Here is a 25,713-nt window from a genome sequence, read left to right as displayed (position 1 = left end):
CATTTTTCTCTATTAACTCTCAATCAACAGATAACCCCTCACTCCTTTGGGAAACCTGTAAGGCGTACGCCAGGGGTCTGATTATGTCATACACAGCCACTAAGAGGTGGAAAAAGCGTGAAGAGCAAAAAACACTAGAGGGTGAATTAGGAACTAAAGAGAAGGACTACATTGAAACTCCCACTCCTGCCCTATTAAAGGAAATATCAGTCATTAGATCAATGTTGGACTCCCTCCTAACACAGGACGCTGAAAAGAAAATGAGATTTGTCAAGCAAAAGCTATATGAACATGGCGATAAGCCAGGAAAGTACTTGGCGTACCTAGCTAAAAAGAGAGCTGACTCACAGTCAATTGCGGCTATTACTGATTCTGATGGCAATCATTTATATGAAAATAAATTGATAAATGACTCATTTAAGAAATTCTATGCAAATCTTTATGCCTCAGAACTGCCAAATGACGCACCCAAGTTAATGGAGAACTTATTTTCTAAGATTGAGCTCCCTACTATCTCCGAAGAACAGAGGTCTCTCCTTAATGCTCCTATTACTGAGGAAGAGATAATGTCCGCAATTAAGAATCTGCAAAATGGTAAGGCCCCAGGACCGGACGTGTTTTGTAGTGAGTTCTATAAAGAATTCCATGGCCTGATCCTTGAGCCATTGCGTGATATGTTTAACCACTCATTTTCAAATGACCAGCTCCCCCAAATGCTGCGAGAAGCCAACATATCACTTATTCTCAAAAAGGGAAAATGTCCGGAGTCTTGTTCCTCATACAGACCAATTTCCCTTCTGAATGTGGATAGAAAATTGCTTTCTAAAATTCTAGCCACAAGATTAGAGGACTCACTGCCACTAATTGTGAAAGGAGACCAAACTGGCTTCATTAAGGGACGTAGGTCATGTAACAATGTCAGACGGCTTCTTAATGTAATTGAAGTCTACCAACGAAGTGCTATGGATGGTCTTGTGCTCTCCCTAGATGCTGAGAAAGCATTTGATCGTGTGGAGTGGTCTTACCTATTCTTTGCTCTAAATAAATTTGGTCTGGGGGACAACTTTATAAAATGGGTGAAAGTTTTATATGATGATCCTCAGGCTGCTGTCCTTACTAATGGACTACGGTCAAATAGCTTCCCTATACACAGAGGTACCAGACAGGGCTGTCCTTTGTCCCCCCTCCTATTCGCACTTGTTATGGAACCACTGGCCGAGGCCATCAGGGTAGCGCCTGCTATACAGGGGCTGCTCATTGGTGATGTTCACCATAAAATAAGCTTGTATGCTGATGATGTCCTGATATTCATTTCTAATCCCGAGACTTCAATCACATCTCTTATTAATATTATTGAGTTATTCAGCGAATTCTCAGGCTACAAGATTAACCTAACTAAATCAGAGGCTATGCCACTTGGTATCCTTCACTCTGTACCTAACACTTCTCCCCCCTTCCCTTTTAAATGGTCTCCCTCAGGTTTTACGTATCTGGGTATATTTGTAACTCCTAAATTCCAACAAATGTACAAAGCCAATTTTGTTCCCTTGTTCGACACAATAAGACAGGATCTGGAGCGCTGGAACTCTCTTCCGATTTCATGGTTGGGTAGAATATCCCTCTTGAAAATGAACATTTTACCTAGGCTACTTTACCCAATCCAAATGATCCCAGTATTACTCTCCAATAAGGTAATAAAGGATGTAAATGGATGGCTAAGTTCCTTTATATGGAGTAAACGCAAGCCAAGACTTAAGATGGCAATATTGCAGCTGCCAAATTCTATGGGTGGCTTGGATCTGCCCAATATCAGGTTCTATCAGTGGTGTGCCCACCTATGTTATATTTCAGACTGGATCACAAACGATGACTCCTCTATTTGGTTAGACATTGAGACTTCTCTTTCAAAATACCCTTTACAGGATCTTCTGTTTTTCACAAGTTTCAAGTCTGTAAAAGATCATTGTAACAACCCCATTACACTTAACACACTCAAAGTATGGAGGTCAGTTCAATGTTTCCTGGGAAGGTCCAAACTAACCTCTGCTCTTACCCCAATTCTTAACAACCCAGATTTTGCCCCAGGATTGCTGGATGCTGGCTTTAACGTTTGGCTTAATAAGGGCATACGCAGACTAAATGACTTATTTGCAGATAAGATTTTATTGTCATTTGAGCAGATGGTCGAGAAATATCAACTCCCAAAGCAGGACTTTTTCCGTTTCCTACAAGTAAGACATTATATTCTGAAGAGCACCACCTTAATTGGCAACCCTGATATGTCTGTCATTGAAAGAATGCTTTTTTTCCCACAAAGGAAAATGTCTTTAAGTCTGCTTTATGATGCTTTAAGGTCCTTTTCCGCTGTCGATACACAGAGGGTGAAACAAGTGTGGGAGAAAGAACTGTCTGTTACTATTGACGAAGAGATGTGGGAGGACATTTGGAAATATGCAAAAACAATATCTATATGTAATCGTACTAGAGCAATTCAATTAAGAATAATACACAGATTGCATATATCCCCAAATCGCAGACATGCTTTTAGCCCCTCTTCCTCCTCTCCTCAGTGTCTCAAATGTAAAACTGATACAGGCACCCTAACACATTGTTTATGGTCATGTACCAAAATACAAAGATATTGGTCTGGTGTTCTGCAAGAAATTGAAAAGATCCTAGGGGTCGATCTAGAATTGGACCCAGTCTCTCTACTGTTAGGTCTCCCTAGTAGGCATGTAACTTCTGTGGGTAAGAGGAGGCTTTACAACATCCTCACCTTCGCAGCAAGGAAAAACATACTTTTACAGTGGATTAGTGATAAGGTTCCCTCTATTAAAGATTGGCATAAGATACTATTTGAATGGGTGCCGCTGGAATATCTGACATGTACATTGCATTCTAAGACAGATCAGTTCTACAAAGTATGGGAACCTTACCTAAATTACCTAGAACCTGAAGTGTCAGCTATTATGCTGCGAGGATTCTCTTAGAATGGTGGTCTATGTATTTCAGAATGACCCAGTACGTTCCATGTGGGGAACTCAACTTCTTGGGTTAAACTGAGCTTTTTTTTTTTTGTTGTTTTATTTTTTATTTTTTTTATTTCTGTTTATGTTTGTTTAAATGTATGTATTGAGAGACGCAATGGGGGGGATGGGGTGAGAGAAGCGCTGAGCGGGGAGAGGGAAATGGAGTGTGTGTGTGTACGTGCGTGCATACATACGGATATGTGTAAGTGAGTGCTGTTTTTTTTTGCCTTGTCCTTGTTGTTGTATCTCTTAATATGGGTGAAAATTGTGAAACTCCAATAAAAATACTGTTACAAAAAAAGGAACCACCAGCTTTCATATGTTCTCATGTTCTGAGCACGGAACATAAACGTTAGCTTTTTTACATGGCACATATTGCACTTTTACTTTCTTCTCCAACACTTTGTTTTTGCATTATTTAAACCAAATTGAACATGTTTAATTATTTATTTGAGCCTAAATTGATTTTATTGATGTATTATATTAAGTTAAAATAAAAGTTTTCATTCAGTATTGCTGTAATTGTCATTATTACAAAAAATAAAATAAATAAAAATATTGGCTGATTAATCGGTATCGGCTTTTTTTGGTCCTCCAATAATCGGTATCGGCGTTGAAAAATCCTAATCAGTCGACCTCTATTTGTGTGTGTCATTCCACTCATAGACCTTTACACCTGCCATGACTATCCTTTCTGTCTCTCCAACATACAAATACATACCAGAACATTGTGTATTTGAGCCTGGTGTCTGACTCTGAACTGATATGTGTAGGTCCCAGACAAGTGTTTGTTTGGCTTTACTAGTACTCACCTACTGGTTGCATAGCCTGGCTCATTCCTCTCCAGTGGGTGGAGCTGCGTTGTCAACCTGAGGGGTCTCACGCCCCTGAGGGGGAGGAGGGGATACAAAGTCGGGAGGGGGAGACAGTAGCGGGGGGAGACAAGCACGTCAAATTAGAGTTGAATTAGAGTTGTGAAAAAACCCATACAAGTAGTTCGGTTCAGCAAAAGACGGGAACGCTTGCTCTGGTCTGTGGAATACAAACATCCAAGGCAACTGGGGACACACCTTGACTGGCATTTCAGGCAATATTAACCACACCTTATTAGTGGGAATTGTCATAATAATGAGTAGACAATTGCTGACTCCAAGGACTTTTATTTCGTTATGGACTTCAGTTTGGTTATGCATCCCAAACTATAACACTTTCATCCACATTAGAAATTCAACCTCTTTTTGATTTGCGTCTCATCAAATCATTTTCACATTTCTGATTGTTTTTTCATTTAAATCGCATAGTTGCTAGTACAATTCCAGAGCCTCTCAAGAGCTGCATTCACAGTGCAGACCCCTTCACTTTTCCCACATTTTGTTAAGCTACAGCCTTATTATAAAATGTATTAATTCATCAATCTACACACAATACCCCATAATGAAAAAGCAAAAAACAGGTTTTTAGAAATGCTTGCAAATGTATACAAAAAATAACATTTACATAAGTATTCAGAGCCTTTACTCAGCACTTTGTTAAAGCACCTTTGACAGCGACTACAGCCTTGAGTCTTCTTGGGTATGACGCTACAAGCTTGGCAACACCTGTATTTGTGGAGTTTCTCCCATTCTTCTCTGCAGATCCTCTCAAGCTCTGTCAGGTTGGATGGGGAGCGTCGCTGCACAGCTATTTTCAGGTCTCTCCAGAGATGTTCGATTGTGTTCAAGTCCAGGCTCTGGCTGGGCCACTCAAGGACATTTAGAGACTTGTCCCGAAGCCACTCCTGCGTTGTCTTGGCTGTGTGCTTAGGGTCGTTGTCCTGTTGGAAGGTGAACCTTCATCCCAGTCTGAGGTCCTGAGCGCTCTGGAGAAGGTTTTAATCAAGGATCTTTCTGTACTTTGATCCGTTCATCTTTCCTTCGATCCTGACTAGTCTCCCAGTTCCTGCCGCTGAAAAACATCCCCACAACATGATGCTGCCACAACAAAGCTTCACCGTAAGGATGGTATTGGCCAGATGACGAGGGTGCTGGTTTCCTCCAGACGTGACACTTGGCATTCAGGCCAAAGAGTTCAATCTTAGTTTCATCAGACCAGAGAATCTTGTTTCTCATGGTCTGAGAGTCCTTTAGGTGCCTTTAAGCAAACTCAAGCGGGCTGTCATCTGCATTTTACTGAGGAGTGGCTTCCGTCTGGCCACTCTACCATAAAGGCTTGATTGGTTGAGTGCTGCAGAGATGGTTGTCCTTCTGGAAGGTTCTCCCATCTCCACATAGGAACTCTGGAGCTCTGTCAGAGTGACCATCGGGTTCTTGGTCACCTCCCTGACCAAGGCGCTTCTCCCCCATTTGCTCAGTTTGGCCGGGCGGCCAGCTCTAGGAAGAGTCTTGGTGGTTCCAAACTTCTTCTATTTAAGAATGATGGAGGCCACTGGGTTCTTGGAGACCTTCAATGCTGCAGAAATGTTTTGGTACCCTTCCCCAGATCTGTGCCTCGACACAATCCTTTCTCTGAGCTCTACAGACAATTTATTTTACCTCATGGCTTGGTTTTTGCTCTGACATGTGTAACCGATGTGAAATGGCTAGTTAGTTAGCAGTGGTGCGCGCTAATAGCATTTCAATCAGTGACGTCACTCGCTCTGAGACTTGAAGTAACGCAAGGGCGTTGCAAGGGCTGCGGCTTTTGTGGCGCGATGGGTAACGATGCTTCAGTGGGTGTCAGTTGTTGATGTGTGCAAGGGTCCCTGGTTCGAGCCCGGGTTGGGGCGAAGAGAGGGACGGAACCTACACTGTTACACATACACTGTCAACCATGGGACCTTATATAGACAGGTGTGTGCCTTTCCAAATCATGTCCAGTCAATTGAATTGACCACAGGTGAATTCCAATCAAGTTGTAGAAACATCTCAAGGATGATCAATGGAAACAGGATGCACCTGAGCTCAATTTAGAGTTTCATAGCAAAGGGTCTGAATACTTATATAAACAAGGTATTCCTGTTTTTTATTTTTAATACATTTGTAAAAAAAAATGTAACCTGTTTTTGCTTTGTCATTATGGGGTATTGTGTGTAGATTGATGAGGGAAAAAAGGCTGTATAGTAACAAAATGTGGAAAAAGTGAAGAGGTCTGAATACTTTTCGAAAGAACTGTACATGGCTCTGTATAAAATTAAAATACTGACAGACTCATAAAACTCCAAACTTTTATTTATTAACTTAACTCTCATCTTACATATTTCAGAATTTCACTCTTGAGCAAGTTATTAACCGGCGCTGAAGCCTGAAGGTCTAACTCTCTCTCACGCATACACACACGCACACACCCTCCCTGTGGGAACAGCAGCCCAAGAAAGGGCAGGCTGCCAGCTGGCTATGAGACATGCTTTTGAGGCTGAGGATGTTTTTTTAGGTCTGGAGTCTGGACTGTTTCTCTCCCTGGTCCCTGTGGGAGGTTCTTGGCTCTCACTGCTCACTTCTACAGCAGTGGGGGATTCTGCAGGGCGCTCTGCTGTACTCTGCTACCACCTATTGGCGACTATTGAGCAGTACAGCATGGTGAGGCCCTCCTAGGTGAGGTAATAAAGTGTATAATGATGCAGTGCCTTCAGAAAGTATTCATACCCCTTGACTTACTCCACATGTTCTTGTGTTACAGCCTGAATTCAACAACAAAAAATCTCACCCATCTACACACAATACCCAATAATTAAAAAGTGAAAACATTTACATTTTTGCTAATAAAAAATAAATACAAAATGAAATACAGATATCTAATTTACATACGTTTTCACACCCCTGAGTAAATACTTTATAGAAGCACGTTTGGCGGCGATTACAGCATTGAGTCATCTTGGGTATGTCTGTATCAGCTTTGCACATCTGGATTTGGGGATTTTCTCCCATTCTTCCTTGCAGATTTTTTCAAGCTCTGTTAAATTAGATGGGGAGCAGTGGTGAACCGCAATCTTCAAGTCTTTCCACAGATTTTCAATGGAATTCAAGTCTGGGCCCCTCAATGACTTTCACATTCTTGTTCTGGAGCCATTCCAGCGTTGCTTTGGCTGTGTGCTTGGGGTCATTGTCCTGTTGGAACTTACATTTTTGCCCAAGTCTACGGTCTTTTGCACTCCGAAGCAGGTTCTCGTCGAGGATTTGCCTGTATTTGGCTCCATTCATTGTTCCCTCTGTCACGACCAACCCTATTCATTGACGCTAACTGCTTTAGAGCCCATTGACGAAAGTATCATCTTTTTGCGGTGGGCTTTTTGTTAAGAGCTCTGGCACTCGGTCTGAAAGTTAAGATGCATCGGATATAACCGAGAAATAATTATACATTAAAAAAAAGGTTAAATTGACACACCTCGTTAGGGTTAGTGTCACCACACGCCATGTCGCCATGGTTACAGCGCTTGTTTGCGGAATACAAGAGGCGACAACATGTGCTAATTAGCTATCTAGCATACTCCAAACACGTGTGTGTAAACCTAACCCCAGAGAGGAAGAGAGGCCCGACTCTGCGGAAAACCTGTCTCCCTCCAGCAGGTGGCATTTTTTCGTTTTGCCAACCAAGCAAGGACTTTTTTTTATGGAGGTCAATGAGAGTGTCTCGAATTTAGTCAACAAAAAAATGAATGGCTTATTTGCTACGTGAGGTTTATTTGATTGAATATAATTTTCGTAATGCTTAAGTTGTTACAACTGTACTGATATTAGTAGAACATGTGACATCCCGGCAACATTGAGAAAAAAACACTTTATTTGTGAGTTGTCTCGAGATGGCTATGCATATTCATGACATCAGGCAAGTAGCATAGCATTTGTCAACAACATTCATCAAATATAAAAAAAATTGTAAAAAAAAAGATTGTAATAATGAGATGTATCCACCAATCCAAAGAAAGGATTTGCGGGCGCTAGATAGCATGCCGTTCTGCTTTGTGGACAATGACTCCCATTGTTAGGGTGGAGAGACATGTATCTTGTCAGTATATTCATAATCTTCGGTAACTCAGGAAGTGTAGTTTCGTCGGATGGAGGCACCCGTAGCTGTATGGATCTGTGCAAAACTGCTACAGTAAGTATCTTTTTTATTTGAAGAATTCTTTCTCGCTGATGGATGTTTCGAAAGCAATGATTATTGACATTTCTAAATGTTAAAGCACAGCGTTGGGATTGTGGTTCACATGAAGTAGTCATGGGCAAAGCTAATGACTGAAACTGTAAGAAGTTAGTTGCCACCTAGAGTTTGAGAGCTATCCCCGAACATGTCTAGCTAGATAGCCCAGCCTGATGCTGGTCACAAGTTATCTAACTAGCTACTAGGTAGCGTGTACAGCCTTTATTTCATGCGTGAATGTTAGATCTGACATGTTTTTACATGGGTTGAACGTTAACCGAATTCACCACGTGTCATATGTTATCTTACAATGTTTTGAAGGTGAAAAATAGACTAACGTTGTCACTTGCCTCTAGCATTAATGGAAAGCAAAACAATGGACTTGTTCTATATTTTGAAGCTTATGGAACGAAACATTCCAGGTTAAGGGTCTGCGCGGAGGGCATTGCGTCGTGCATAAGAATAGCCCTTGGCGGTGGTACAGTATATTCAAAGGGTTTTAAGACTAGACCACAGCCTGTCGTTTCCAATGGGAACAAATGAGGTGTGGTGGGCAGAGCCAAGCACAAGCTAGCGAGACTTTATTGCCGCGTTGCATATTTCCGTTAGGGAACGCCTTCTCTGTGAATTGCGCGTGTGCAATAACTCAATTCTCCTTTGCACTCAACAAAACGTAGGCCACACTGTTCATAACAGACTATAGTCTTAGGAACAGCACTGTATTGAGATCAAATGTTTGGTATATTGGCTATATATAACCACACCCCTCGGACATTATGTCTTAATTAGGCATTGTTGAATACTGGTTCCTTATTGGCTTGAAGAGCATTCTAGATCGTGCATTATTTCCCTATAACGCACAGTATTTTTGCACTGTAGTATTCAATGGCTATAGGTCATTCTTACACGTTCTATGTTTGAGCTGCTTTTGAACGCAAAAGTCAAATTGAAAACATTATTGGCATTGTTGAATTCGATTTTCATAACGGCAAGCGAGGACTGATTATGGTTTGGTTAGCCTAACTAGCAAGTCTGTTTGTTTGGTTACCACGGCAACTACTGTAGCTATCTAGTAAACGTGCTAGATACTTCAGTGAATGTTTAACACATTTTTATAGCAGCAACTGTGTTAAATTATAGCCATGGTATAAAAGGGATAATCAACTCGAGGCTCCATGCATTCTCTGAAAAATAATGCAATTCCGTGGAAGGTCAATTCCACTCCAATAGCGCGTCATGGAACAAACCTTCCACGTTGTTCATTATTTTCCATGGAACGCATAGCCCCTCGTTGATTATCCCTTACACAATGTATAGTAATCGTGGTCATCAAATACACATTTTAAAAACACCAAAACAGATTTACCACGTGATCAAAGTTCCACAACACGTGGACTTGAATAAAAACATGGAGGATGAAGTCGATTAAAGAGGCTGCTGTATTTTTGTGCTCTGATTTACCCAAATATCACAGCTGTTGGTTTGGCTAGCTCATTGCCTGTCTTGGGAAGAATTAAGGCAATATATTTTCTCTAGTGGCAGGTTCTAGAACTCAGTGACGGTGTTTTGGGCGGCTCGAGGAGCAGCAGCAGCGATGGAGAGGTTCGGGACAATAAACTTCCCCATGTTAGCAGACGAAGAAGAGAGCTGCAGTGCCTCTGCTGTACCAAGTAACGGTAGCTTTTACAGCACATCACTGCAGGTATGGTGGGGCTAATGGCCAATACACTTTTACCAATTGATTCGTACTAGACGGGTAGCAACGGATCTAACGTTACGTTAGTCATCCAGGAAATAAAGCCTTAGCACGCTAGTTTAGACCCCCCCCCCCACCGTCTCAATTGTTGCTAGTTAGCCTGCTGCTAGCTATTCGACACCCTTGCCGAATGATATCTGATAATAGCTGCAGTATGCTGTTAGCTAGTTAACAAGTCAATTTCAGTACATAAAGTCAACAATGGAAACGAGTCTGAGTTAGTACTGAGTCCATCTGTAATGACTGCTCTCACAGTACTGTGTCTAGTTAGCTAGCTCTGTCGCTCTGGACCAGTGCAACTAACGTTAGCTAGCTAGCTTGCCTAGTAAATCAGACTGTGTGTGATAGCTAACGTTACCTCTGTAGATTTCCACTCTGGGATTCGAAAGAGGCCACTAGCTAGCTCTAGCAGAGTCTGCTAGCTCAGCAGAACGCCAGTTTTCGCCAGTTCTTAACTCAGCCAAGATGCTTACCAATATTACACCATATACTTCTCAAATCTAATTTTATTGGTCACATACACATGTTTAGCAGATGTTAGTAGTACTTGCTAAGTACTGCTTTAGCTAAGTAGCCAGTCAAGCAGTAACTAGCAGTAACTAGCTATCTCAGGTACCATGAATGATATAAACACCCATAACTAGTATGCGTGTCATCTCTATTCCCTGAAGTATCCATACAGTATTGTCTTGACAGCTGTAGCTAGTGGGTGGTACATATTGTTGTTGTTATTATTAGCATGTTATACAAAGCTACACAACCTGTGTTTTTACATGTCCGTTTGCACATCCGTTGTACACGCATCACCCTAACAGAGTTACTGCATTGCATCATCAGGAGGAGGAGATTTCAGCTGCAATGGAGGACAGGCAGTATTGGGAGCCCGGACCCACTTTTCATTCCGACCAGAGCTCGTTTTCATAAAGCATCTCCGACTAGGACTGCTGCTCAAGGTTCAGTTTTGCCTTTAAAATCATAATGAATAAGATACAGGGAGGACCATATCTCATATACGCACTCCTACTCTGAGACACTTTTTGAATACAGGCCCTGATGATTGTAGCTTTAATATTCTGCTGCAGAATGTAATGTAACAGATTTTCTGATATCAGTCATAATAAGCTACTTTATTTTTCTCCTCTGTGACCATTGTGGTGTAGAGTTCATCGCATCTCTGTCCTAGAGCCAGCAGCAGAATATAATATAAAGATAATTGGATATCAATCACATTTATTTATAAAGACCTTTTTACATCAGGCGATGTCACCAAGTGCTATGCAGAAACCTAGCTGAAAACCCCAAACAGCATGAAATGCAGATGTGGAAGCACGGTGGCTAGGAAAAGCTCCCTAGAAAGGCAGGAACCTAGGAAGAAACCGAGAGGAATCGGGCTCTGAGGGGTGGCCAGTCCTCTTCTGGCTGTGCCAGGTGGAGATTATAACAGTACATGGCCAAGAGGGTCAAATAATAATAATCACAGTGGTTGTAGAGGGTGCAACAGATCAGCACCTCGGGAGTAAATGTCAGTTGGCTTTTCATAGAGTTGAAAACAGCAGGTCAGGGACAGGTAGCACGTCCTGTGAACAGGTTAAGGTTCCATAGCCGCAGGCAGTACAGTTGAAACTGGAGCAGCAGCACGACCACTTGGACTAGGGACAGCAAGGAGTCATCAGGCCAGGTAGTCCTGAGGCATGGACCCAGGGTTCAGGTCCTCTGGTAGGGGAGGGAGAGAGAGAGAATTAGAGGGAGTATACTTAAATTCACACCGGATAAGACAGGAGAAATACTCCAGATATAACAGACTGATCCTAGCCCCCCGACACAAACTATTGCAGCATAAATACTGGAGGCTGAGATAGGAAGTGTCTGGAGACACTGTGGCCCCGTCCGACGATACCCCCGAACACGGCCAACCAGGCAGGATATAACCCCACCCACTTTGCCAAAGCACAGGCCCCACCCACACTACTAGAGGAATATCATCTGACTACCAAAATACTACGCTGAGAAAAGGTTGAGTATAACCCACGAAGATCTCCCCCACGGCACGAATCCAAGGGAACCCAGACAGGAAGATCACGTCGGTGACTCAACCCACTCAAGTGACGCACCCCTCCTAGGGACGGCATGGAAGAGCACCAGTAAGCCAGTGACTCAGCCCCTGTAATAGGGTCAGAGGCAGAGAATCCCAGTGAAGAGAGGGGAACCGGCCAGGCAGAGACAGCAAGGGTGGTTTGTCGCTCCAGAGCCTTTCCGTTCACCTTCACACCCCTGGGTCAGACTACACTCAATCATAGGACCTACTGAAGAGATGAGTCTTCAATAAAGACTTAAAGGTCGAGATCGAGTCTGCGTCTCTCACATAGATAGGCAGACCATTCTATAAAAATGTAGCTCTGTAGGAGAAAGCTGTTTGCTTAGAAATTCTAGGGACAATAAGGAGGCCTGCGTTTTGTGACCGTAGCGTACCTGTAGGTATATATAACAAGACCAAATCGGAGCTATAGGTAGGAGCAAGCCCATGTAATGTTTTGTAGATTTGCAGTAAAACCTTGAAATCAGCCCTAGCCTTAACAGGAAGCCAGTGTTGAGAAGCTAGCACTAGCATATTTTTTTGTGTTCTAGTCAAGATATCAGTTGTTAATGAACTCTTCTCTCCTCTGTGACCCCAGGGTGCAGCTGCATGTCCATGGCATCTCTGTGCCAGAGCCAGCAGCACTGGGTTAAGGCCTCCATCAGTTGTTCATAACAAACTACTCTTTTTTCTCTCTGTGACCAGGGTGGTTTTGTTGAAGAGTGCATGGCGTCTGCATCAGAAGACAGTATGGCGTCCCTGTGCCAGAGCCAGCAGCAGTGTGTGAAGGCCTCCATCGTGTCCAGCTGGCAGCTGGTGGAGGCTCAGGACCAGCTGTGTGGGCTGGAGCTGCACGGCTCCGAGAGTGTTGAGCAGGAGCATGCCCGCGCCATTGCCAGCCAATCAGAGCTCTCCCAGACGGAACAAGAGTGGCGCCGGAAGGAGAGCATGCTGGGAGGCAGCAGAAGCCCTGTGCTCAGTGCTGACAGCAGCCAGGATGTGTTTGACAAGGTAACTATGGAAACCTACACACACTCATTGAAACACAAGATAAAAATACAAAGTTGGATGTCCCTGACAATAATAAAAGGGATGCAAACTTGCCACTTCTCGGCGGCATTCGCTGTTTTGATCTCAAAATAGGTAATCTGTGTGAATCGTGTAGATCCGGCTTGAGGGTCTGGGTGTTGAGGGCACCACACTTTTCTGGCTACAATCATACACTACATGACCAAATGTATGTGGAAATCTGCTTCTAATTCCAAAATCATGGGCGTAAATATAGAGTTGGTTCCCTCTTTGCTGCTATAACAGTCTCCACTCTTCTGGGAAGGCTTTCCACTAGATGTTGGAACATTGATGTGGGGATTTGCTTCCATTCAGCCACGAGCATTAGTGAGGTCGGGCACTGATGTTGAGCGATTAGGCCAGGCTCGCAGTCGGCGTTCCAATTCATCCCAAAGATGTTCGATAGGATTGAGGTCAGGGCTCTGTGCAGACCAGTGAAGTTCTTCCACACCAATCTCGACAAACCATTTCTGTTTGGACCTTTCTTTGTGCACAGGGGCATTGTCATGCTGAAACAGGAAAGGGCCTTCTCCAAACTATTGTCACAAAGTTGGAAGCACAGAATCGTCTAGAATATCATTGTATGCTGTAGCGTTAAGATTTCCCTTCACTGGAACTAAGGGGACTAGCCTGAACCATGGAAAAACAGCCCCAGACCATTATTTCTCCTCCACCAAACTTTACAGTTGGCACTGTAAACTATGTTTACTATGCATTCGGGCAGGTAGCGTTCTCCTGGCATCTGCCAAACCCAGATTTGTCCGTCGGACTGCCAGATGGTGAAATGTGATTCATCACTCCAAAGAACGAGTTTCCACCTCTCCAGGCGATGCTTGGCATTGCACATGGTGATCTTAGGCTTGTGTGCATCTGCTCGGCCATGGAAACCCATTTCATGAAGCTCCAGACAAAAAGTTAATGTGCTGACGTTGCTTCCAGAGGCAGTTTGGAACTGTTGCAACCGAGGACAGAGGATTTTTATGCGCTACGTGCTTCAGCATTCTGCGGTCCCGTTCTGTGAGCTTGTGTGGCCTACCACTTCATGGCTGAGCCGTTGTTGCTCCTAGACGTTTCCACTTCACAATAACAGCACTTACAGTTGCCCGGGGAAGATTTAGCAGGGCAGAAATTTGTCAAACTGATTTGTTTGAAAGGTGGCATCCTATGACGTTGCCACGTTGAAAGTCACAGAGCTCTTCAGTAAGGTCATTCTACTGCCAATGTTTGTCTATGGAGATTGCATGGCGGTGTGCTCGATTTTATACAACTGTCAGCAACGGGTGTGGCTGAAATAGCAGAATCCACTCATTTGAAGGGGTGTCCACATACTTTTCTATATATAGTGTACCTCACAAACCGGACCCACTACATTTTCCTCAATGGCCACACCTCAGCTGCAATTATACAGGGTGTCCCCCAGGGCCCTGTGCTGGGTCCCTTACTCTTCATCATCTACATCCTCCTCCTTAATCAGATCCTCCGTCACTTCAACCTTGACTTCCACTGCTATGTCGATGACACCCAGATCTACCTCGGCACCAAATCCCTCCTCAACCCACCTCTGACCCAGATTGAATCCTGCCTCCCTGCAATAAAAACATGGATGCAACAAAACTTCAAGCTCAACAGTGATAAAACGGAACTCCTCATAGGCACCAAATCCACCCTCACCAAAGCTGGCAACCTCACCATTGACAACACCCCTGTATGTCTCTCCCTCCCTCCATGCACGCAGCTTTGGCGTCATCCTGGACTCCTCCCTGTCCTTTGACCACCACATAAGACAGTGTGTCAAATCCTCATTTTTCCACCGCCGCAACATTGACAAAGTCAGGTCCTCCCTTTTCCGTCCTGCCGCTGAAACCCTCATGCATGAATTAATCTCCTCCCATCTTGACTACTGTAACACGCTCCTCTTCGGCATCAACTCAAGCTCCCTTCATAATCTCCAAATGGTTCAAAACTCTGAAGCCTCTCCTCACCCACATTAAGTTCTGGCAGCACATCACCCCTGTCTGTCCTCTGTGAACTCTACTGTCTCCCTGTCTCCCAATGCATTGATTACAAGATCCTCCTTCTGACCTACAAAGCCCTTCACCACCCCACCCTTACCTCTCAGACCTTTTCCCCTACCAACCCACACGCGCACTCCGTTCCACCACAGCAGGCCACCTTGTCATCCCCAGTTGAAGTTACAGAGCTTAGGTGACCGGGCCTTCTCCAGGGTTGCTCCTAGGCTCTGGAACTCCCTCCCTCCAGCCATCCATGACTGAGTCCATCACTATCTTTCAGTCCCTCCTAAAGCCCCACCTCTTTGACAAGGCCTACCCTTAAGCCCAAAAATACTAAATAGCAGGTTGGCTTAGAATACTGACACAACTGCGAATGCAAACAAAACAGTGGTAGCAAGTAGTCCTAGTAAACAAAATATCAGATCGATGAAGGCATGACACAATCTATATTTAGGCTTGTTACATTAACAGTAAACAAACGCAGTAAACAAAAGGCACATGGAGATCCAAATAACAAACACAGCCTACTACAGTGAGATGCTGTCTTGCCAAACAAATAGGCCTATAGGCTCGCTTCAAGCATGGAAAACCATGCCGCTCATGAGTACAGCAACACGTTGTGATATGGCACAATACACTTCTGTGGATCAAATTCCACCGACTTAATCAACTAAGCAATGCCAGCCTACCCCAAACACGTTTCCAGAGTATTGAGATTGTCCAAATATGTATTATCTACTTGTTATTCTCTGAAAATATGCAACAACATTTTTTTTTAACCTTTTTGGACCCTCGCAGGTTTGCATCTCTGATAAAGCTACCTACCTGATTAGTACACATGTAATCTTTCTGTCTCAATTGTATCTCCTTGATTTCTTGTGTGCTCTCTTCTTGACACCTTATCAAAACACATTGAAGGAGAAGGTTCTGAGGAGGATGTGAGGAATAGAGTGTTATGGACTCGGTGTTTCTCTTCTTTTTTTACCCCCCTATAGAGTATTATTAATTCAAGAAGTAAAAATGTTGAATTGGAGGATCATGACCAGAGCATAACCTTTGTTCAGAAGTATGAACAAGAATTGAGACATTTCGGTGAGTGAAATGTTTCATCTATAGCTTATCATTGTTCAATATTGCGTTATGCAGATCCATGCATTGCTGGTGTTGTCCCTCTAGTGGGGGCTGGGGGAGGATGTGGTATTGGTCTGATGGTCTGTTGTGATTGGTCAGGCATGTTGCGGAGGTGGGATGACAGCCAGCGGTTCCTGTCTGACCTGCCTCACCTCGTCTGTGAGGAGACTGCCAACTACCTGATCCTCTGGTGCTTCAGACTACAGGCTGAAGAGGTCAGAACAATCACACACGCACACTGTTCTGTGTACAATATTTGATACAATATGTTACCTAACAGCCAATATCACCCTTATGTTTCCTGTTCAGAGTTGATGCATAAACGTTTGTTTGTTTTACAATTAGCATTTATTTTCAGCATAAGATTTGTATAAATGCCTTGAAATTGTATGAGGTTTTATCAATAAGGCCCACCAGAGGGGGCTATTCCGTATGTATTCACAGTGAGTTAAGCAGGAGGTCCTGCCTCAAACGCCCCCATCAGTGGAGTGGATCAGGGCTGGAGTTCCGGCTGTCCTCCATCAGTGGAGTGGATCAGGGCTGGAGTTCCGGCTGTCCTCCATCAGTGGAGTGGATCAGGGCTGGAGTTCCGGCTGTCCTCCATCAGTGGAGTGGATCAGGGCTGGAGTTCCGGCTGTCCTCCATCAGTGGAGTGGATCAGGGCTGGAGTTCCGGCTGTCCTCCATCAGTGGAGTGGATCAGGGCTGGAGTTCCGGCTGTCCTCCATCAGTGGAGTGGATCAGGGCTGGAGTTCCGGCTGTCCTCCATCAGTGGAGTGGATCAGGGCTGGAGTTCCGGCTGTCCTCCATCAGTGGAGTGGATCAGGGCTGGAGTTCCGGCTGTCCTCCATCAGTGGAGTGGATCAGGGCTGGAGTTCCGGCTGTCCTCCATCAGTGGAGTGGATCAGGGCTGGAGTTCCGGCTGTCCTCCATCAGTGGAGTGGATCAGGGCTGGAGTTCCGGCTGTCCTCCATCAGTGGAGTGGATCAGGGCTGGAGTTCCGGCTGTCCTCCATCAGTGGAGTGGATCAGGGCTGGAGTTCCGGCTGTCCTCCATCAGTGGAGTGGATCAGGGCTGGAGTTCCGGCTGTCCTCCATCAGTGGAGTGGATCAGGGCTGGAGTTCCGGCTGTCCTCCATCAGTGGAGTGGATCAGGGCTGGAGTTCCGGCTGTCCTCCATCAGTGGAGTGGATCAGGGCTGGAGTTCCGGCTGTCCTCCATCAGTGGAGTGGATCAGGGCTGGAGTTCCGGCTGTCCTCCATCAGTGGAGTGGATCAGGGCTGGAGTTCCGGCTGTCCTCCATCAGTGGAGTGGATCAGGGCTGGAGTTCCGGCTGTCCTCCATCAGTGGAGTGGATCAGGGCTGGAGTTCCGGCTGTCCTCCATCAGTGGAGTGGATCAGGGCTGGAGTTCCGGCTGTCCTCCATCAGTGGAGTGGATCAGGGCTGGAGTTCCGGCTGTCCTCCATCAGTGGAGTGGATCAGGGCTGGAGTTCCGGCTGTCCTCCATCAGTGGAGTGGATCAGGGCTGGAGTTCCGGCTGTCCTCCATCAGTGGAGTGGATCAGGGCTGGAGTTCCGGCTGTCCTCCATCAGTGGAGTGGATCAGGGCTGGAGTTCCGGCTGTCCTCCATCAGTGGAGTGGATCAGGGCTGGAGTTCCGGCTGTCCTCCATCAGTGGAGTGGATCAGGGCTGGAGTTCCGGCTGTCCTCCATCAGTGGAGTGGATCAGGGCTGGAGTTCCGGCTGTCCTCCATTTGTTCTGCCATCTTAATTGCTGCTGTCTTAGTAGGAATGTCTAGTGCCGCCCAATGTTAGAGGTTGTTGTAACAGTGAAAGGTTTCCATCCTGTCCACTTTCCCCTGCCAGAAGAGGCCTTTAAAAATATATATTTTTACAGTTCAGGTTTACAAACATTTACTTTATAGTATAGCCTACACAGACTGTATTTGTGTTATACAGATGAATTCACTTTTTTATTTTTTCTTCATTGTTTTTCTTCAACCACAGAAAGAGGCGTTGATGGAGCAGGTAGCTCACCAGGCTGTTGCTATGCAGTTTATCCTGGAGATGGCCAGGACCTCCCAGCAGGACCCCAGAGGCTGTTTCCGTCAGTTCTTCCACAAAGCCAAAGTAAGCCTCTATCTATCCCGGGCACTGTTTTTGATAGTGATGGAACTTAGGCATACGGGTGTTTTATTTTTATTTATTTTTTTGTTATATATTTTTTTACGATGCATCGTAAAAAAATAACGGCCAAAGAAGTCGCACCAGTTTCCCAAAAGACCGCGCAGTACACTCGTTACGAAGTGAAACTTAACTGTGTCGTTACAGTACACTCGTTACGAAGTGAAACTTAACTGTGTCGTTACAGGAGCTTTTCTGTCTGAAAATGATTATAGAATATCGGCGTAACAGTTTGCTATAGCTATTAAATGGCTATTCAAAGTCATCTTTTAAAAAATATATATATATATATTTCCACAATATAGTTTTCCCCATCAAGAGAAGAAATGTTTTGTAGCTTATTATGTATTTGTTTGTATAATATGTTTGCCTTGTGTTATGTATTCTGTGTTTTCTTCTGCTATTTTGTATGCAATGTTTATGTAAATTCAGCATTTCTTCCATTTGTGTAAATTGTGAGCCAGAATGAATATAGGCACGTTCACTATAGAAAATATCAATGTGACCTAAAAATAGGATATTGTAGCTTAAAATGGCAGGCAGGAATTGAGCTTCAAGTAGGCCTACAGATATTCCACAATTTAGACAATTCAAATAATTAAACCTGAAGTAGCAAGTTAAGCTTTGTCAAATGCGTGAGCTTTTAGATAATAGTAGCCTATAGGCATAACAGATACGAATATTGAAGCGGCTCAGATGTAGCCTAATGGCTTAATACTAGGTAGGTATATCGATTGCACATACAGTACCAGTCATAAGTTTTGACAACTACTCATTCAAGGGTTTTACTTTATTACTATAATCTACATTGTAAAATAATAGTGAAGAGATCCAAACTATGAAATAACACATGGAATCATGTAGTAACCCAAAAGATTGTTAAACAAATCAGAATATATTTTAGATTCTTCAAAGTAGCCACCCTTTGCATTAATGACAGCTTTGCACACGCTTGGCATTTTCTCAACCAGTTTCACCTGGAATGTTTTTCCAACAGTCTTGAAGAGGTTCCCACATATGCTGAGCACGTGTTGGCTGCTTTTCTTTCATTCTGCAGTTCAACTCATCCCAAACCATCTCAATTTGGTTGAGGTCAGGTGATTGTGGAGGCCAGGTCATCTGATGCAGCACTCCATCACTCTCCTTCTTGGTCAAATAGCCCTTACACAGCCTGGAGGTGTGTTGGGTCATTGTCCTGTTGAAAAACAAATGATAGTCCCACTAAGTGCAAACCAGATGGGATGGTGAATCGCTGTGGTAGCCATGCTGGTTAAGTGTGCCTTGAATTCTAATTAAATCACTGACAGTGTCACCAGCAAAACACCGTCACACCACCTCCTCCATGCTTCACGGTGGGAACAACACATGCGGGGATCATCCGTTCACCTACTCTGCGTCTCACAAAGACATGGCAGTTGAAACCAAAAATCTCCAATTTGGACTCATCAGACCAAAGGATAGATTTCCACCGGTATAATGTCCATTGCTCATGTTTCTTGGCCCAAGCAAGTCTCTTCTTATTGGTGTCCTTTAGTAGTGGTTTCTTTGCAGCAATTAGACCATGAAGGCCTGACTCACACAGTCTCCTCTGAACAGTTGATGTGTCTGTTACTTGAACTCTGTGAAGCATTTATTTGGGCTGCAATCTGAGGTGCAGTTAACTCTAATGAAATTATCCTCTGCAGCAGAGGTAACTCTGGGTCTTCCTTTCCTGTGCCGGTCCTCATGAGAGCCAGTTTCATCATAGCGCTTTGTTTTTTGCTACTTCACTTGAAGAAACTTTCAAAGTTACGTTTTTCTGGATTGACTGACCTTCATTTGTTATTTCATAGTTTTGATGTCTTCACTATTATTCTACAATGTAGAAAATAGTAAAAATAAATAATAACCCTTGAATGAGTAGATGTGTCCAAACCTTTGACTGGTACTGTACATCAGGGATGGGCAACTGGTGGCCCACTTTTTGTAGGTCCTTTTTTAAAATTATTTTTAATTTTATTTTTTTGGAAGGGGGGGAACTTAGTCGGGTCTCAATATACATACTGTTGGGATTTAGAATACACAAGGTGCCATTTTGAAATTTGGTTGTGCATCAGCAGTCACTCAATTAGACCATGTCAGCATTTTGTTGTTGTTGGGATTGGTAAATTAGTCTAGCTGCTAGAAATAAACTTGTAGTAAGCATGGTCGAATTACCAATTGGGGTGGGGCCCATTGATCATCAGTTATGTTAAAAACGGCAAAATGTGTAGAATTGTAGGAATTAGCTGTGAAACTGCTAATTCTTCTCTCCACCTCCATGGCAAAATTAGTAGAAATGCATGAAATTAGTTATAACATCTTCTCCGCCCCATGGCAAAAGGTGTAGAATTGCAGGAAATTAACTTTTAAAGCACAAGACTGTTCTCTTCGATGTCACAAGGGGGGCCGCGAAAATATTTTGCTTAGGAACACCTGCTCTTTCCATGACAGACTGACCAGGTGAAAGCGATGATTCCTTATTGATGTCACCTGTTAAATCGACTTCAATCTGTGTAGATGAAGGGGAGGAGGCGGTTTTGGGGAAACGTCTTGTAAATCAGCCTTGGTCTGTCTGCTGAGTCACTGTCGAGTCATTATACCACAAAGTCATTTTAAGAAAAATGGTTTACCTACCGTCTAACCAGTTGTTATTGATAAGCTAGGCTAAGGAATTATTCAACGTTTTGTATTGTAATTCAATGACTAAACTTGTTTTTCATGGTTTTTTGTTATTATGTAACTAACATGTAAAAACAAATTGCTGAAGGAAGGTGTACGGACAGTGATGTAATGTGGTCAGATGACCACTAGAGTGACAGGAGTCAAGACACAGATTCCTACAACACAAGGCAATGATATACAGCTACATGATTTCATACCAACACTCTATTGCATTCATGTGAAGACATTGTAAGCATTTCTGTATGATTTCCAGTCTGACATGTTGATATGATTGTAAGTTCCTTCTGTAAACAGTATGGGTTCATGCCAAAATATGTTGCATTTCTCATCTGTAAACATTTATAACTGACACTCTTTTAATATATGCCGTTTTAGAAGACATTTGTTGCATCTGTTATGATTCCAAGTACCTCTTGTCAACAGAGGATGATCAAGTGAATATACTTTAATGCTGTTGCCATTTCTTTCTATGTAAGGCAGGACAAGAGTACTTGGATGTATTTCATACTGAGCTAGAGGCCTTTAAGCAGAGAGTAAAAGAGCACACTGTCAAGTGCAAAGGAGAGACACTCCCCAACTTTACAGAGCACAAGAGCAGCACAGCACGCTGTCGTCCGGACCCCAAAGAAGTTCTAGAATCTTTACCCCCTGTAAGTATTCCAAGCGACATCATTTACATGTGTGGAAAGTTTGAGATTTTATTTAGTAGACCTTAATTCAAATGTATTTTTGAAGCTGTACATTCTGATATGTACTACTATGTGAATATATACGGTACTATAGGTATGATTCTATTCCTATCATTCTGGAACAGGAACTGAAGTCAGGGTTCCAGCTGCAAGACATGCAGATTCTCCAGAATGTTCTCAGCACCATGAATCCACAGGTATTGGCTACACTTCTCACTACAGTTTCCACAGAGGTCAGACGCGTACTGTAGGCCTGTCAGATCTGTTTATTCAGCCACACTATTTGTTGATTTAAAAACATTTTCTCATGTAAACATTGATTGAGATAACCGATGGAAATATCCCAAGATACCCTAACTCAAATTCGTGTTCAAGCTGTGCTCTCTGTTTTTGAAACCAAAGTTAAATTAACAGTCAGTGTGTTGCTTTAGAACAGAATTACTTTCTGGAGAGGGGGAGGGAGTGAGAGTTAAAGAATGAGATCACCCCCAACTGGCCACCTAAAGTCTGACTTCCTGCCAAATCCTAACAGACGGAGGGAAAATCAACAAATGTCCTCTCCTCTGCAAATTATACTTAGTTAGCAGCAAGGGCTTAGTTGGAAGTCTAGATGTGGGCCAATTTAACTCCTGTTACATAAGCATTATAATCTGCTTGAGCCGCACAGTGTGTTAACCCCTGTCTGCATCTAAATGGCACACTTTCCCCTATATAGTGCACATCAAAAGTAGTGCACTATAGGGGAATAGGGTGTTATTTGTAGATTCACTCAGAGCAGACGGGTCTACTCTCCAACCCTCTCCCCCACATGCTCACTAAACACTGGGCCTGTATTCAAAAAGAGTCTCAGAGTAGGAGTACTGCTGATATAGGATCAGTTTAGCCTCTTGGATCATAACGGATGAGATTATATGGACAGAGGGTTGGACCTGATACTTGAACAGCACTTCTATTCTGAGATGCTTGTTAAATACGGGCCCTGGAGAGTTGTTCACTGGAGTTAGACAAGCAGACTCCTTTTTAGATTGAGTGGTGTTACTACAGTGAACTTGGCGATAGGGAGTTATCAATGTTCGCTATCAGATGCCCCACAGAGCAGGTGGATTAGGGTCGCAAACTAAACTTCCCAGGGAGCAACGTTTTTGGAACGGGCAACTTTTAGCACTAACCCATAGAAATGAACTAGTCATATTGTAGAAGTGTGTCTGCTTTCTTCTTTAGACGAGTTATGCCTACCTATACTGCAATAATTTTCATGATTATTTTTGAATTCTCTCGGGAGTTGAAGTTGCCCTTTTACGTTCTCTCTGTTTGGACCACTAGGTGGCAGAGTACCATGTGAAGCGCTGTCTGGAGGCTGGCTTGTGGAACAGGGAAGGGAGGTGGTCCAAGGAGGAGGCTACTTTAGAAACAGACGATCTGCGCATGATGGAGACATAACGAATGTGGAGCAAGCGCCCTCCATTTCCCCATCAGTTCATGACACTCAATAGAAATACTACAAAATGGAAGAAAAAGGGCTTTGCTCCCACAGACTTATTTTTGTATGCCGCGCTGGAATGTGTCCTGCACTTTTATATTTTGTTCAAAACCAAAAAGTATTTAAGGGAAGACGATTGGTAGGTATTTTGAAGTACTTACTGTACCTTTTGCTTATGTCATATCTTGAAGGGAGTTTAAAACGGTTTTCATCTACAGTAGGTTTGACTGGACCCGGCACAGTCCTTCCCTAGCAGGAGGGGGAAAACCTGAGCATTAGAATAAAACACGCTCTCGTTGTAAATAAAAGTACACATTGTTTTTTAATTGAAGAAACAAAAGGCCTGTTCCTGGACTCATGGTTCTGCAGTGGACATCTCTGACATGCTGTCTAAAACTGCTATGACACCTAGCACATGTGGTCAGAACTGTCCTAGAAACGTTCATAGAAACTGCTCAGTGCTCCTTTAAACTCCTGCGTGTCCAGTTCGTCATCATTAGGCCAAACATGGATACTACCACGGTGTAGCTATGACGACATAACTATGCAAAGTGATCAGTTGACTGCTGTGCCGAATTCTTACTTTTGATTTTGTTACTGCTTGTCCCTCAACCAACGCTCCAAAAATGTGTCTTGTCTTTCTATGTACATCACAGAAGAATAAGCTTCTCAACATAAGTGTGTGGCTGCTAAACCTACTCACAGACTTGATTGTGGAATAGAAACAAATCGTGAAACTTTCTGGCTCACGTAGCGTTTTTAACATCCTGTGTTACGCTCTGTTTGAAATAGGACAGCTTTAAAACAACTGTGTTCAGGGGAAATGCTTTTCATACTTTAAGGCCTACCAGCCATATTAGGTACTTAGACTTTTGCAGAGAGTCAAAGGTCAACATTAAATGGAAAGCTGTTTGTTGCGTTTCACAATTTGTTTTTATTATATTAGTTTATTTTACATTTTTAAACAGTTTGCCTGAATAGTCTCTTCCAGCAAGTGAGACTTGATAATAAATAGAAGTTTAAGGTTCATAAAAGTATATTCATTTTAATAAAATAATTATTCCTTTGATCATCAAAGTACAGATAATGTGCTACAAAAATTATGCATATAATATGCTGGTAAGACATCCAGCATACATTTTCAGTATAGATTAATCAGATTACAAATCTAAACTCCCAAGGCAAGGCCACAGTCAGAGAAAATATACAAATATCGCAATTAAAACTAGGCATCGGCTAATTACAGCTTTTTTGAGAAAATACGTCTCTGTGATAAGTTATGAGCCTGGCATCCAAATAGATTATGACGTTTCACTTCGCGGGAGTGCAACGTTTTAACCAGGCTAACAACTTCAAATGACAGCTGTTCTAAACTACTGCATTTCTGGTGACAAATGTTTCACTGAAATCAGTGTCATTGGCATTGTCTTTTTTTAAATCGTGAATTAATTGCATGGTGATTCACTTTTTTTTTTGTTGTATCATTTAAAAGCGACACGATATGTCAACAACAGGCACTTGACCCTAAAGATGAATTCAAGACAACTTCACCTAATATAATGGCACTTTCCCCTTTACCCCATTTATAGTTGTCCTGTACACAGACAGACCAAGGACGGGTATGAATTGGATACAAAACCACATCACCTTGCAACAAGCTACAATACAGATCTGTTTGTGCTGTCCTGCCAACTTCTATGGCCATTGTTTGGCATGATTATAGAAGTTGCCCAGAGCACAAACAGATCTGGGACCAGGCTACATATGGAATGAACAGAGATAGAATGTGACATTAGTTGAATGAGTGGTCCTCATCCACATATGCTGTAGTAGTAAATGACATGGTCTTATATAGGCACTGAGATACTGTTACATTTTGGACCAAAGTTGAGTCCCATTTAAAGTTGTGGTAAGCTGATCCATTCTTTTCCCGGGAGTGTATTCTATGCTTTCCCAACAACCTTTTAATTTTGTGGGGAGAGTTTTTTGGACAGGAAGGCCTGAATGTGAGGCCAGATCTGGTTGGTTTCCGTTCCTGAGAATGTCTTCAACACCCCTTTACTCCTGTTGTCAGAAACAGACATTAGTACCTCATGACAGTCATGAAAGTTATCACAATAAACATAAGCAGTGAAACAGGTCATGTTCAGTAGGTAAAAAAAATAAAACGTTTTGAAATGGGTTGGTACTACATTTTTCTCCAATAAGAACACATTTCCGCTAAATGTTTTGCTGCCGTATGCTCTACTGAATGCAACCCAGTTCTTAACTACATAATACTTTCAAGGTTGCCAACATAGATCATTCACTGATTAACAAAGGGAAAGACATCACTGTACAGTTAAATGCATTCACTGTCTGGTCTCATTTCTGAACCTGAATCCTGTGTTACAGTCCCAAGATATGTCAGTTCTCAGACTGGCCTCTGTAGTAGGGTTTATTCATCTTTATCAATTTACCAGTGACGAAGAGCC

The 25,713-nt window shown here is 43.1% G+C and overlaps 2 protein-coding genes across 5 annotated transcripts in view; one reads left to right on the top strand and one right to left on the bottom strand.

Moving 5' to 3' along the window:
- The first annotated feature begins 7,542 nt into the window (after window positions 1-7,542).
- Window positions 7,543-25,420, top strand: cdc37l1 (cell division cycle 37 like 1). 3 transcript variants are annotated; one of them, NM_001173841.1, is made up of 9 exons: window positions 7,987-8,102; window positions 9,681-9,846; window positions 12,680-12,985; window positions 16,050-16,146; window positions 16,285-16,400; window positions 18,191-18,313; window positions 21,547-21,720; window positions 21,885-21,956; window positions 23,083-23,979. In NM_001173841.1, exons 2-9 carry the CDS (start codon window positions 9,739-9,741, stop codon window positions 23,197-23,199), a joined length of 1,113 nt encoding a protein of 370 aa, NP_001167312.1. In that variant the 5' UTR covers window positions 7,987-8,102; window positions 9,681-9,738; the 3' UTR covers window positions 23,200-23,979. The 3 variants fall into 3 exon arrangements, with proteins under 3 accessions (XP_013980126.1, NP_001167312.1, XP_013980146.1); XM_014124651.3 differs by lacking the exon at window positions 9,681-9,846 and having other exon boundaries at window positions 7,543-8,102; window positions 23,083-25,420; XM_014124671.3 differs by lacking the exons at window positions 7,987-8,102; window positions 9,681-9,846 and adding an exon at window positions 10,745-10,853 and having other exon boundaries at window positions 23,083-25,420.
- ak3 (adenylate kinase 3) overlaps window positions 11,114-25,713 on the bottom strand; it is a 54,983-nt gene continuing 40,383 nt past the window's right edge. The window contains exon 5 of one of the 2 annotated variants that reach the window (XM_014125544.3): window positions 11,114-11,613. In XM_014125544.3, the coding sequence (XP_013981019.1) occupies window positions 11,550-11,613 (64 nt within the window). In that variant the 3' untranslated portion in view covers window positions 11,114-11,549. Of the gene's footprint in view, window positions 11,614-23,542; window positions 25,304-25,713 lie in introns of those variants that run through there. The other variant, XM_014125536.3, reaches the window with a different exon arrangement.

The sequence above is a fragment of the Salmo salar genome, chromosome 01, assembly GCF_965601325.2.
Source record: "Salmo salar chromosome 01, fSalSal1, whole genome shotgun sequence".
NCBI classification, from domain to species: Eukaryota; Metazoa; Chordata; class Actinopteri; order Salmoniformes; family Salmonidae; genus Salmo; species Salmo salar.
Note: the sequence above shows the minus strand (reverse complement) of the source record. Positions and strands in the feature narration are given on the sequence as shown.

Bases quoted from the DNA above. Each gene is read 5' to 3' on its own strand.
- cdc37l1 (NM_001173841.1), top strand. From the start codon at position 9,739: ATGGAGAGGTTCGGGACAATAAACTTCCCCATGTTAGCAGACGAAGAA. The intron at 16,401-18,190 runs GTCAGAACAATC...CTTCAACCACAG, and splicing joins TCAGACTACAGGCTGAAGAG to AAAGAGGCGTTGATGGAGCA. The intron at 21,957-23,082 runs GTATTGGCTACA...TTGGACCACTAG, and splicing joins TCAGCACCATGAATCCACAG to GTGGCAGAGTACCATGTGAA.